At 36.9% G+C, this 14,377-nt stretch overlaps 2 protein-coding genes across 3 annotated transcripts; one reads left to right on the plus strand and one right to left on the minus strand.

Annotated features, from left to right (window-relative positions):
- The first annotated feature begins 1,603 nt into the window (after positions 1-1,603).
- Positions 1,604-2,245, plus strand: LOC103954563 (NDR1/HIN1-like protein 10). Its single transcript, XM_009366403.2, has one exon. It carries the CDS (start codon positions 1,604-1,606, stop codon positions 2,243-2,245), a length of 642 nt encoding a protein of 213 aa, XP_009364678.2.
- Positions 2,246-5,275: 3,030 nt separating this feature from the next.
- LOC103954538 (protein ENHANCED DOWNY MILDEW 2-like) lies at positions 5,276-14,307 on the minus strand. 2 transcript variants are annotated; one of them, XM_009366369.3, is made up of 16 exons: positions 14,071-14,307; positions 12,849-12,982; positions 12,643-12,739; positions 12,427-12,525; positions 11,581-11,828; positions 11,384-11,485; positions 11,009-11,290; positions 10,691-10,838; positions 10,484-10,585; positions 9,922-10,014; positions 8,088-8,129; positions 7,192-7,302; positions 6,144-6,215; positions 5,943-6,061; positions 5,699-5,762; positions 5,276-5,616 (listed from the first exon to the last, which is right to left on the minus strand). In XM_009366369.3, exons 1-16 carry the CDS (start codon positions 14,077-14,079, stop codon positions 5,464-5,466), a joined length of 1,875 nt encoding a protein of 624 aa, XP_009364644.2. In that variant the 5' UTR covers positions 14,080-14,307; the 3' UTR covers positions 5,276-5,463. The 2 variants fall into 2 exon arrangements, with proteins under 2 accessions (XP_009364644.2, XP_048420034.1); XM_048564077.1 differs by lacking the exon at positions 14,071-14,307 and having other exon boundaries at positions 12,849-13,209.
- Between the last annotated feature and the right edge of the window lie 70 nt (positions 14,308-14,377).

A 14,377-nucleotide genomic window follows, 5' to 3' on the forward strand; every position in this document is an offset into this window, starting at 1 on the left:
CTTTACAAACTGACAGTAACTGCATCTCTGATAGGGAGATGCAGTTGCATCATATAAAGTCAATTTTGGTCTCTCTTCTCGGGTACTACTTGTTCTCATATCGAATACCAGTCCTATTGAGCGTATTGAGATACTATTTCTGAATCCAAGAGAAGAGAAGACAAGATCATGGTTTCGTTGTCTTCCACTCCAAGTAAATATATTTCTTATATTTCTTATAGTTTTAATTATCGTTGTAAGCACTGTCATATTGGTTTAGTTGTAATCGTCGATCCTTATACATATACATGTTTACATGTACGTATATAGCTAATACAATAGGATTATATATCACAATTCCCTAATCAAGAGGAACTCTATAGATGCAAATTTCTGCCGTCTTCTCCTTCGACGAAAATGCACCTGCAAAATAATAACACCTGAGATTAAGGCCAAAAGCCTTACGCACCAATTATGAATGGAGGACTTTGGCTGAAGAATCTCCTATGCCAAAGTTAGAATTCTAAAAAGAATGTGTTTAGGAGTTTGTGGGTAACTAATGGCTTAACATTTTAGTAGGATAAGAGGGGTATTTATAGGAGGGTGGCTGGCCCTTAGGGTGGAGAATGGCCGGCCATATATGGTGGTATTTGGAGAATAATTGCAATTAACATGATGATTATTCCTAAATTAAATATAAAGTTTTGGGAGTTACCTTTTGAATAAAATCAATAAGAGATGGATGATGAGTGATGAGAGAGATTTGAATAAACATCATATTGATCACCTTTGACTTTCCTTAATTGAGCCGTTATTGTCCGTTGCATGCATATGAGAATTTCGATGTGCCTCGAGGGTAATTTTATCCTTTTTACCTTAAAGTTCACGTGTCATCTCCATAACCTTTTGAATTATTTTTGCTCACAAACTCCAAGGGTTTTTTCCTCTTTATGTTAAATCAGTACTTTCCTTATGTTTCCTAGTTGAATCGGTAATTAATTTCCATGTTTGAATCAGTACTCTCCCTTTTTCAGGTTTTTAGGTAATTTACTTTGTGCTTTCTTTTATCTCAAGGATTTTTTTATGCAACAATATATTTAGGGGTGTGTGGACTCACACACCCCTTGATAATTTCTATCCGTTGATCTTCTTCAATTCATTTGATCCGACGATCGAAAATTAAAAAGGTGTGTGAGAAGTAAAATGGGGTGTGTGGATATCACACCCCTATATTTATACTGATGCCTAATGGGATGGGATTATCTGAAAATAAATCGGTTGTGAATTTGTCATTCTCGATAATTAGGCTAAGAGAAATATTATTAGACCGTAATACTAATTTTTTTTCCATAAGGATTTAGTATATAACTTCCTTTCCTGGTCGTAATAGTATTACTTTCCCTTAATCCTATATGCTTTCCTACTTGAATTAGGGTTAATTTGAAGGCTATATAAATGCCTTGGCTTACAAATCACAATTGTATGAAAGAGTACTCTTCTCAGGCGGACGGAGAACTCCAGCATCATCACTTGTTCATAAGACAAAGCCAAAACTTTCCCTTAAACCCTTGTGTGTTTTAAACTTTATACGTACGTTTGCATTAATTCCACGTAGTACTACACTATGCCTTGTTCACGGCGTGACTACTGCAGCTGCCTTGGTGTCATCCTCACCATGCTCACCTTCCTCGCCTTTCTCGGGGTAATAGCCTTTTCCTTCTACTCCTTAATCTGGTTGTCTGTCCTTCCCAATGAGCCCAAAATCACCATCACTGACGCATCTCTCACCCAATTTGATTTCGCTGCCGGCAGAAACAACATTCTCAACTACAACCTTGCACTCAACTTTACCATCAGAAATTCCAACAAAAGGGCCGGCATAGACTACCGTGGCATCCAAGTCACTGGCAAATACAGAAACAAGAAGTTTTTTGTTGCGAGTTTGAATTCGACACCTTTTTACCAAGACCACAAGAACACCACCTTTGTGCCTGTAGTTCTTCAAGGGCAGCACTGGGTTAATTTTCGAAAACATGACGTTTCTAAGTTTAACTCGGAGACTGCGGCCGGTGTTTACAACATGCGTGTAGAGTTTCGTCTTCGGATCAGATACAAACGCGTCAGGATTTTGAAGAAAATTACGGACTCGCCGAAGATCTATTGCAAGCAAGTGAAGGTTCCATTGAGTGGGTATAATGAAACATCTGCAGGGGGTTTCAAATTCAACCCTACCAAGTGCAAGAATGTTCCAATGAAAGGAAGATGAAAGAAAGATGGTTGACTGTTGAGTAATGAGTTTAATGTGGCATGCAAATTGAAGGTTCCTGTGAATTCGAACGGAAAGTCTTGTTAACATTTTAGACCAATGTTAACAAATGATGTGGTTACAAATGATTGGATTATTAATTAAGTATCGGTTAATATGTTTATGTCTTATTGGTGACATATAATCTGATTTGCAAATTTGATTTAAAGATTTGGTCTCTCTAATATTATCCATTCATTAATTGCTGACGATACCACACTAATAAAACAACAACATCTAGAAACATTTGGAATGTTCTCTTATTAACAATAGCGTCAATTATTTTAAGGTTTACCGATGAGTTTTTGTTGATCCAGCCAAAAGCTACAATGGATCCTTCTTGACGAGCAATTTTTCGGTGTACCCGGCACACCAAATTTTTTTGGTGTACCCTCACTCATAATGGTGAGGGTACACCAAAAAAATTTGGTGCACCCTCACTTTTTGTACACCAAAAAAATTTTAATGAGTGAGGGTACACCTAAAAATTTTCCCTTCTTGACACATTGTTTTCAAAAGAAAATAATATTGCAAATCTTGTTTCTCCGTATGCATATTTTCTTGGCCTTGCGTCCTTAGTTTTGGATTTTTTATTTTTATTGTTTTTTTAAGTACGATATTTCATGCATCGATAAAAATGCATTACAAATACATATTATGAAGAACTCGGCCCCCAAAAGGATCCTTACAAACTAGATCTAAAAATATTACAATAAAGCATCACAACTCACAAAACAATGATTAGACTTCAAGCACTCGTCTAAACTCATCGAGAACCGCATGATTACTTAGATCTATAAAACTATTAAATTTTGTGTTACAACGAGATCACGTGAGAATAAAATCTCAAATAAAAAATTGCAATAGAGAGTACGATGCTCATGAGTCTATTGCACCACCTAATCACCTCCGTCGAAAACTGTGCTTGCTATTTTCATGGCCGCCTCTTCTTACCTGTAGGCATGCTCGGAGCAAAGGGTCATGCGGGGTGCGACGTACCCAAGTGCCGGGGTTTTTCCCTCTTGGTCTCCTCCGGTGCAGGGAGTGGTGAAGGTGAACGTGGATGCCAGCAGTTGGAAGCGGGTGAATGAGTGTTGCCATATTGGGGTCGTGCTCCGTGACTCTTCCTCTCGTTGCTTGGCAGTGCGAAGGGAGGTCGTGGCCCCTAGTGCGTTAGTGGCTGAAGCAAGGGGTGTTTTGGAGGGATGTGTGATGGCTAAGCAGATGGGGCTTCTCGAGTATTGTGATGGAGTCGGACTCGAAGGAGATTATTTCTCGGCTAAATGGAAGTATTGACCAAGGAAATTGGGAGGTCTTCCCGACCCTTTGGGAGGTTAGCAGGGAAGGTGAGGACCTCAGTTCGTGTGTCTGGTCTTGGGTACCAAGATCAGTCAATGGAGCGGCGAATTATGTGGCGTCGCATGCTGGTGCAGATATGTGTAACTTAGTCTGGGTTTGACTCCCATTTTTGTTTGTACGTGTTATGAACAAGGATGGCCTACCTTGCCCTCCAACTTAGCTTTTGTTTGATGCGAGTTAAGGGTGACACGAATGGTTCTTCGTGTCGTAGCTTTTCCTTTAGTCTCGTTTTCCTGTATGTCGTTGTTTGCCCTTTGTGGCTTTCTGTACTTCTCATTGGCTTCAGCACTGGTTAATGATATTTTCTAGTTCTTTAAAAAAAAAAAAAAAAAAAAAAAAAATTCATTACCATGACCCTAGAACACCAAATGAAGGCCTGGTTTGGTACTGAGGTGATTCTGAAAGAAGCTGGTATCAAAAAAAGTTGGGAGCTGTTTTTGTGTTTGGTAAACATTCAGCTTCAGTTTTTTTCACAGTTTTGGGTGAAAAAAAAGCCAAAAACAAGAAGCTGCAAAACCCAGCTTTGAAAAACCAGTTTTTTTCATATCTGTTTTACATAAAAGTTTACCAAACACTATAATACTGTTTTTTTTTTCAAAAGCACTTTTACAAAAAAGTTTACCAAACACTTTGCTGCTTTATTTCACAGCTGCTTATTCTCACAGCATAGCAGAAGCAGTTTTTTTTTCAAAGCACAACAATACCAAACCAGCCCGAAGTAGATTCAACAAATCAAACAACTCCACCCTTCACACATAAATCCAAAAGATCCAAAAGAGGTAGCACATCAAAATGAAAGTTAAAAACAAGCACTCTCCGATAGAGAGCAATCAAACTAGCAAACTCTCCTACCAAGAGAAATCAAACCAAACTCCAAGACAATTCTTCAAAATTATTAAATAGAAACAAAATAAAAGGATAAAATCATGTTACCGACATCCTCCGGACATCGGAAAGCTATATCGTTGCACCTGCTAATGTTGTACTAACTAAACTCAATCTCAAAATAGATCAACATTTTCCCTGGCTTTCCGCTTCAACCTTATATCAAACTGTTTCACGACAATAATTCAACACCAAAAATGTAAACGGAAAGTGAGAGGAAAGAGATGTAGAATGATTTTCAAGAAGATTGTCGCTGACTCCAAAGCTAAAGGCTTGGTGGCAAAGAATTTTTCCTTTGGTTTTTCTCGAACGGCTAGTTTTGGATTCTTTTAACAGTCAACTCTCCCAGCCATCCTCAATTACGGCTCTAATAAGATACAAGTCCATTTACACACTCATTTATTAGATTTAGATACACTATGTTTGGATGAGAGAAATAAAATTGGAACCTTGACAAAAATCTGAATTTATAAATTGATATACACCAATTCTCTCGTTTGGATTCATAAATACATAAATTTAGAATTTTTCGTGTGGAAGAAAAACTTGGAATTTGAGACCTCCAATTCTAAAGTTTAAATTGCATGTAAATAGATATCATTCCCATTCTGTGAGTGAGTTTAAAATAAAAAATTCCATATTCAAATTCTATTATTATTTTAGGTTAACCAAACAAGAAAATTCACAAATTCTATAAAATAAAATTCTGTATATCAATTTTCGTCATTTTAAAATTCTTTTATAATCTTTAAATTTACTAATGAAACGAGTGTTTGAGAACTAATAAAAATCATCTAAGTATTAATCTTACTTGGTTCTATTGTGCTTTCTCATGATTTCTCAACCTCTGATCCTAATTCGGGTCATAACCATATCTTCCTGGAACTACAAATCTACATGCGCTTTTGCTCAGATAAACCTCTTCCACCCTCATCCTATCTTCCAAAGGAGTGGCCTTGCTTTTGAGCTATGGCCTTGTGCTCAGCAGCTCGATCACGACGACTCCAAAGATAAAGTGGCGGCGATATCAAATTCCACTGATCGATTTGTTTGTTATCCACGTCGACCGATCCAGGAAGATAAAATGACTGCACAGAGACACGAGCCACCATGACACTGAGATTCTAATATACAACTCAGGAAACTGAGATTCTAATATATTAGCTTTACCTTTCCAGATAATAACCGATCATCCTCCCAAATCAGCTCATAGGGTGATTTCTTTCTATCCAACCTGGTGGAAGGCTTACATGAGGAACATAATAACAAATTTGGGTCGAATATAATGAAAAGCCAGAAGTATGCGTGTCCATGCACAATCCCGTGTGCATGGACATTCCCCATACACCCAATGAGGATGCATTTGTGTGTTTGTGAGTAAGCGAGATGAGAGAGATGGACAACTGCACACTACCTTTGTGTTTCTGGTGGAACAATAAGAATGAGGAGCTTTGGCTCAAATTCAAGAGCCTTGTCAATGAACTTGTTCGCCAAAGCTGCTTTGACTCCAAAAGGAGGGTTCAGTCCAATGATCTGCTCAAGAAGCAAATAAGGAAATAGTGAGGTTTCGTACCCAGACATCTTGTTATTTAAAAAACGAAGCCTCGATTTTTACCAGTGGCGCCCCTTTCTGTAACTCCTCTCTTTTGACAGTCATCCAATCCTTCTTCTCAAAATTAAAATCGTTCTGCCAAATCGGAATGTACATCAAAACAAGAATTTCCTACATTTTTTGTCTTTTTTTGAGCATTTAAATCAGCACATGCATAGAACGCTCTACAAACCAACCTATATAAGAGAACAACATAAGAAGAGGCAAATAACCACAATAAAAATAAACATCTTAAAATAACTTTATTAAGCACAAATGATGCTGATCGGAATCAAGAACCAGGTATAGAAATCAAGTGTGGGTTGTCCAAATTTCATTTCTGCTATGCCCAAGACCCAGTAAATCCCAAAACTTCAATACAGTAGGGATTCAAACGGGCAGCAAACGACTGTAAGTACTCGCAAATCTATAAGAAACAATTTCAATACAGGAGGTCCCCCTTATAAAGATTACTTAAGAGCTTCAGAAATTAAGAAAAAACAACAAAAATAGCCCAAGACACTTCTCTGTGTGATAAACTGTCGGTAAAATGTATGAGCAACCACAATATGTTGTTGATCTGTACTGTAAGAAATCTGCGGCTTCTCAAAGTAATGCACACTGCACAGCACTATTTCTGCTCAGAAGGAAAATAAGAGGGGTGAATGGAGGGGCAGAGAAAAAGGGAAGGAAGAATGGGACATCTCTTGTTTGGTGGGAGAGGAAAAGTGGAAGGGAGGCAGACCTCTCAAGGCCTCCCATAACCAATGGGGTCCAATACCATAAAGGTTGGTGAGATAAAAGATGAAAAGATTTTGTGCGCGTCAACCTATTTTAGCAGTGTGATATGCCTTAAACTTATTTTCCTCCCCGTCTACCAAACAAAATTAGGAGATATGATGGTTTAAGCCATAGTGTAAGAGACCAATGGAAGAAGCAAGCGTTTCAAACAACATGCCCAAATTCTTAATAAAAATGTCAAGTATTAACGCAGGTGACCCATACCACCGTGTTTACAGAGATCATAATCATATGCAATAGGCATTACAAGAACTTAAATAATGGATATTACCTCTGGCTGAAACAAGTCATAGTTTTTATACAAGCAGTTCTTCCCTGTCTGTTCAAGCTTTTTGCTCATTAGGATACTGAAGTCATTGGAACCACAACTGAAGTCCACTATCTGCTCATTGGGATCATAAGTAATCAGGTGCTAACATATACCTAATATGCGTGCACATAGAAAACTACGAACACTAGCAATTATTAATCAAGCGCAAGGTCGGTATCCAAAATGAACATCCCAGAACGCGGAAACCATTTTCCAAAGATAACTCGCTTGCAATTTTCTGTTTTAAAATTTTTTAGAGAACATAAATTTGTAAGTTGCACGCAAGTTCATACATTATCAAGATAACTTAATTAACAACTATTATATTCTTCCCATGGGAAATCTGCTTTATATAAAATCTATAGTATCATAGGAATGAGTTGGTTTCTCTTGCAATATATTGCACACTCTTTAGGGTGACATATTTCACCCCTGTAATTTCCCCGAAATTGCACTTTGGTCCCTCACCTCAAAGGTTACCCTGTCCAAGGTTTTTCAAACATTGTCATGTCTGCCGTTCCTTATTCAAATATTTTAACCTAAGCGGCACGCTTAGAAATTATGCGTGGACGCCATCTGTGTCACAGATTAATTAGGTATGGAAATTTCTCTTGAATTCCAATAATGTCATTAAAAGTCTGTATTACGGGGACTAATTTAGTTTTTAAACATTAATTTTACGTTCAAGTTTGGCATGATTATTATAGGATGTTTTTCTTAAAATGGGAACGCCTATATATAATAGGTATGTGAAGTGACTCATGTATATTAGAATGGGAGGTCAAGACAAGATATAAATTGCACTTGCAACACCAAAGTACTCAAGATTTCACAGAAACAAGTATATATATGCTTACCATATCTCCAGGCTGAACATACCAATGGAGCCTATCGACAATCTGCACATTCAATGCATCATTTTATCATTCTCTTTGGTATTAGTTATGCACATTCAAGTTTAATAGAGAGATAACCACACAAAAGATAAACAAATAGAGAAAACTGTTTGAACGAGGGAGGCAACAATCAAACTTTTACACATCAATGCAGTGTTTCAAGTGGCGGAACAATATGGGAAAGAGGTAATAATATAAAACTAAACGAACTATATTTGCAACTATATTTGAAAGAGTCCTGCGTCTAATTAACTTTTGTTTGATGGCAGGACCAATTTACATGGAAGTCATATCACATCATAATGTGAAAACAGGACAGGAATTTTTTTTTTTTTTTTTTTTTTTTTTGAGAAGAAACGATAACAATTTATTAAAACAATAACAAGAATTACAAAATAGTGGATAAGAAATCCACCATCCAGCAAAACTCGCTAAGACCTCTCAAGTACATCTATCTACAAGTAACTAAAACTGAACCAAAATCATTTTACTGCTGCTAACATATCCCACACTATATGAGAAAGAGAATAATCCCTGAACTCATTCGAAACTGATGCCCCAGAGGGGCTGCCCAGTATCTTACTCTACCCCATAGTTCTTCTACCCCCACTCCATTATAATCCTCAAAACTCTTCTATTACGCTCCAACCAAATGTTCCAAAAAACTGCTAACACCAATAAGCCCCACAAAGCTTTAGCTTTCCTCCCCTTTCCTAAAGCCTTGAACTTGGTGCTTAGAAGCTCGAAACAACCCCTTGGAATGTCCCAACTAGCTCTAACTTCCTGGAACAATTTCCACCACAACTGTATTGAGTAAGAACAACGGAGAAAAACATGATTAACACTCTCCTCCTCAGATTTACACAAGCTGCACCAATGGGGAGAAATATAAATAAAAGGCCTTCGCCTTTGAACTTGATCACTGGTGTTCACCTTCCCAATAGCCACTAACCACACAAGAACTTTGACTTTTGGAGGAATTCTTGATTCCCAAATCTGAGAAAAGGGTGGAAAATGTTGCACAGATCCATTGTTGCACAAGAAAGGGCTATAAGATTTGAAAGTGAACAATTCTGATATAGTTTCCACCTTATATTATCTGCTCTTGATTGAATCAAACAAACATTTTCCACCTTTCTGTAATAACCTAGCCGCCTCTGCTATCTCCTGCTCATTCAAATTTATTCTGAAATCAAAATTCCAGCTCAAAGACTGAAGAGAAAAATCCACAAAACTTGAAATGCTCTGGTCGTGCTTTCTCAATAACAAGAATAATCTAGGATACTGCTTTCAATGGTCCACCCTCCAACCAACCATCCTCCCAAAACCTCACCCTCTCCCTGTTGCCCACCTCAAACTTGCAGCACTCTAGGAATGATGAAAGACCAGACAAAGTATCTATCTAAGGGCTACGACTTGAAACACGCAGCGAAGGATTTGCATCCCACCCATTAGCCTGCAAGCCGTACTTGCTCCTTATCACCTTGTGCCAATGAGAATTTCATTTATGCAAAAGAAAATTTCATTTATTCTTTTGTCAAGTATATTATTTATTACAATGAGAAATTTGGTATTAATTATTTATTTGCCTTTATTTATAACTAGCCTGATTTTTCAGTAAGCAACTAAGCATACGTCACACACTGATACGTAAGTGAGATGGAGAAGTTTTTCAATCCAAGGAATCAGAGGGGGGGCAAGAAAATATTTATACAGAAACAGAACAAAGGTAAAACCGTAAAACAAGATAGGAATATTTAACATAGTTATGAAATAGAAAACAGGACCAGATTACCTGTTCCAGTTTCTTCACCTTGGTAAAATGGCGGCCAAAGGATGTGTAGCGCGTGGCATTAAGAAATGGAGCGAGATAAACATGCAGCTTCTTCTGCATCAAAGTAAATGTATAATGAAAAATTATGAGAACGTCGTAATCTGAACGATCAGTACAAATACCTTACAAAAGTAAAAGAAGGTAACTAAGGATAATCAAGACCAAAAGACTGACAAATATTACATAACTTCACATACACACAAGGACCAGCAGAGCCACAAACTTCAGATTTCACTAACATTTAATGTGGTAATATCAGAACTTAAATGTTTTCAAAATTATTCTGTACAGTGTCTGTTGGTCTGTATAAAAAGGACCAACTTCGCATTTCCTTACAAACTGCAGACCAGAACCCGACAGAGTAGGCAACAGACTCATATGATAAGTCTAGCATATCAGGCATGTATATCATCAAAGCATTAACAAATATAGCATAGATTTAAAGCAAAGAGCATCACCATGAAAAGATTTTTTCACATAAAAATGAGAGACAATGTAGGATGCTACAAGAATAAGCAACCACCTTCCACATAAAAATCTGGTTAAGAACATCACGCTCGCAGACAGCTTCTGCATCTTCAGTGCTGCACCCGTTCTCTAGTTTTTGTAAGGCCGTTCGAACAGCCTTAATATACAGAGACGACATCACAAAACTAATTGATAAGAGAAATTACTACAAATAGCGCTGTCTACAGACTGAAATAATATTTGGATTTTTCACTACATGTACCTCAGTCGAGCCTTCCACCTTTCCTAATAACATCTTCTTGTTCACAAAAAACTTTGATGAGTATGCATGAGTTGTCGGAATTGGGTACTTACGTATAACATCTTCCAGAGTTAATGAAGATGCAGCTTTTTCCATTAGATCCAATACTCTAAATTGCAAAAGTCAACATTAAAACAGAAAACAGAAACCACCAATAATATTGACACCCACGATTGTCTATAATCATACCAAATCCCTTCGAGACTACATAAAAGGGTGTCGAATTAAGGGTGTAATAACACAGATAGAAATATAATTGTATAAGTTTGATAAGGTTACCTCCTCTCTGAATCAACACTAAGTACATCTGGATTCTCATGATTCACAGCAAAAGATGGCCTTTGCTCCTGTTTAGATACTGGTTTTTGCTTTGGTTTGGATACCGTGGGAACAGTTCTCCCCCTACACAACTCTTCATAGTAATCATTTCTTGATTTAGATGGAGCTTTCCTTCTAGCTACAAGCTCCTCTAATGCCTGTTTTCTCTTCCTCTCTTCAAATTCGGGAAATTTTATGTGGTCCCTTGCTGCAGATCCAGTGTAGCTGTTTATCGCATGCTTCCTGGTGAAAAGAAGAAAACAAAACAATGGTCCATTCGTAGTTACAGCCAACAAAGGTAAATAAAAACAGCTCATCAAAGAAAATAATGCATACGTGCAATATATTAGTATGCGGTTTGGAAGTAGATCATCCCAGGCTCTTTGTATTGATCTCCCTTCTCCAAATTTTCCACCCTTCTCCTCAAAAGCAATCTCCCTGTTACAAGATATTCAAGCATCAACCATCGAGATGCTCAAATGAAGTAACATTAATATTCAATATAAAACAAAAGAAAAGACCATCAAGAGTACCTTGGCAAGCATTTCCTATGGTACGATTGAGGGCAACGCATGCACACAGCCAACTGCAATTCATGGACCTTCTTATTCTCCCCTTCTTGACAAACGCTGCACTTGTGAACTGGACACGTAAAATAATCCCCCAGAGAAATCTTTTCTTCAAGTTCTTCAGCAGATTCTCTATTATTTTGACAAAGTAACTTTGCAACACATCGAGGATGGTAAAAACGACCACAAATCGCGGAAGCACAGGGAAAAACCTAAGGGAACGTGAATAGAACTCTTTAAAATAAAGCCACACAATACACACGCGCACACACGCGCGCGCGCACACACACACACACACACACACACATACATACATACATACATACATACATACATACATACTACTACAGACAATACTAGTGATAATAACATAAAAAGGCAGAAAAGGATACACTGATGATTTCTGACAGAGTCACAGAAATACAAGGAAAAGTTGGCTATTTAATAAAACAACAAAAAAAGGAAAAGGTCGGATCTTTCACAGAAGCAGAAATTCAAGTATCTTAGTAAATAAAAATTCAATCAGAAATATAAACGGGTAGAGAACTCTAAAGTGACCAAAAAGTACGTACTAAAATTTGCATCAGAAATGGTGAATGCATTAAATGAATGATATAGTAAGCGGAATATGAGGGAAATAGGATATTTCTGACTAATCAAACGAGTTCTGAAATTACAGAACTCTTTGAGTAGGGTTAAAAATAATCAAGTGGCACTTCATACAGTACAACTATATAAAACTAATCCAACATCAGGATACCAAAACTTCAACAGCAGTTCAGTTTGTTTCGAGTTACAACAAGCTCATACCTTGGCACCCGAAGATTTATCAGAGGACCCTAACTCCCCACAAGCATAGCACTGATGTTGTTTAAATTTACAGTTCTTGCATAAGAAAGTTGACATCACCTATCAATTCAAAAAACATATATAATTAGCGAAGGTCATGATGACGATAACAACAGAATGACAAATGAAAACAAATAAGTAGAACTTTCAAAGTATATATATATAACATGAGCATACATCGACAGCACCTCGCATAAAGCCGAGAGATCTGCAACCAGATCCCACTCCAGCCTCTACAGTCGCATGAAAGGACCTAAGGCACCTCCCTTCACAGCTGTACAAGAACATATAAACATTCACCCGTAAATTCTAGGAAATAAATTTCATAACAGATTTTCTGAGTTTACCATCAGTATTATATGAACAAGAGGACACGAGCATACCACAAAAGGTCGCCACCATCATCGCATATACAACAGACATAGCCAAATATGCCATCAATGTCAACTGAGTCATCTTCTGCGTCACTAATCATATCCTCATCCATAAATCCGAGCATTCTGGCATATTGAATGTCCTGAAAATCCAACATATTCACTGGCTCTAAACATTATATAGCTCGGAAACAACGAATGAGAAACAAATACCAAAACTCAAATATGCAATGTACTTGAAGACAAATGAAAAAAAAAAAAAGCAGGACATCATTATAAAAAGGACGAAGTTCATCATCAATCTTGCAACTTTCTCTTTTTCTAAATGATTTGTTATATGCCTCTTCTTATATTAAAAGGGCAGAAACCGAAAAATATCCGAAAAAACATGGCAATTTTGTTGGCATTGCTGTGTTCAATTTCAGTGAAATGCTGAGTTTTGATATTTTTCTTAAATCGAACTTTTTAAACTCAAATACAATTTTTAAGTTTTAAGCTTTAAAAACTTATTTGGTATGACTATTTTCAAAAACTGAACTCAAGTTTAACTCAAAAATATAGTCTATTTTTCAAAAAAACAAAAACTGAGTTTTTAGAGTCTCCTTTCTTTTTTCTCTCTCCTTCCCTCTCGCTCCAAATCTATCTTTCTCTTTTCTACTTTCTATCTCCCCCTTCTTTGTTTACCTATATTGTCTCACCTTCAATCTGCTCTCTTTATTTTCTCGGTTCTTTCTCTCACTCTTTTTCCTTTTTATCTCTTCCATTCATCTATTTTCTTTCCCTTTCTTCCAATCATGTCTTCCTTTCTTTTCTCCTCTCCTTTTTTTCTCTCGGCCCCCTCTTTTTGGATTTTTTTGTCCAATTAAAGTTATAAGATTTAAAATTTTTAAATCACATACCAAATAAGTTTTTAAACCTTAAAAAAATTGTTTTCAAAAAAAATTGTTTTCAAAAAAAATTTTTAAGAAATGTTTTGAAAAATGGTAAAAATTTTAAATATGATACCAAATAGAGATTTCAAATATTCAAACTTGAGAATAACTGTTTGGTACATAGTACCCACAAAAGTAGAAAGCGGAACCGAAGATGTAAAGAGTCACAAAAAAAAAAAAATTGCGATACCCTTTTCATTCAACAAGCACAAGTTCAATGTCGAAACAGAAAAAATAAATTATTCACATTTTGGAAGGAAAGAAGAGAAAATTTTCAAGGTTTGGGCGGAAGATCATACCTGAGACATTTCGGAGAATCAACTCGACACGGCGTCCTACTGAGCTGAGAGATCAAAGGGCAAATGGCGTCGGGGAGAGAGAGAGAGAGAGAGAGAGAGGGTTTGGGAATGGAAGGTTTGAGTGTTGTAATCCGTGGAATTTAATGCATGTAATGCAAGTATAATAATCCTTATTACAGCCGTATTTCTTCTTTTCAATTTAGCAACCCCTAAACTAATACTCCACTAATCCCTAAACTAATACTCTAATAATCAATTTACCAACATTCCTTTTTTGTGTGATACTAGGATTCGTTGTAGTTTTTGC

This window comes from the organism of the source record quoted next, unplaced genomic scaffold (genome assembly GCF_019419815.1).
Source record: "Pyrus x bretschneideri cultivar Hongxiangsu unplaced genomic scaffold, Pyrus_bretschneideri_v1 Contig38, whole genome shotgun sequence".
Lineage (NCBI taxonomy): Eukaryota > Viridiplantae > Streptophyta > Magnoliopsida > Rosales > Rosaceae > Pyrus > Pyrus x bretschneideri.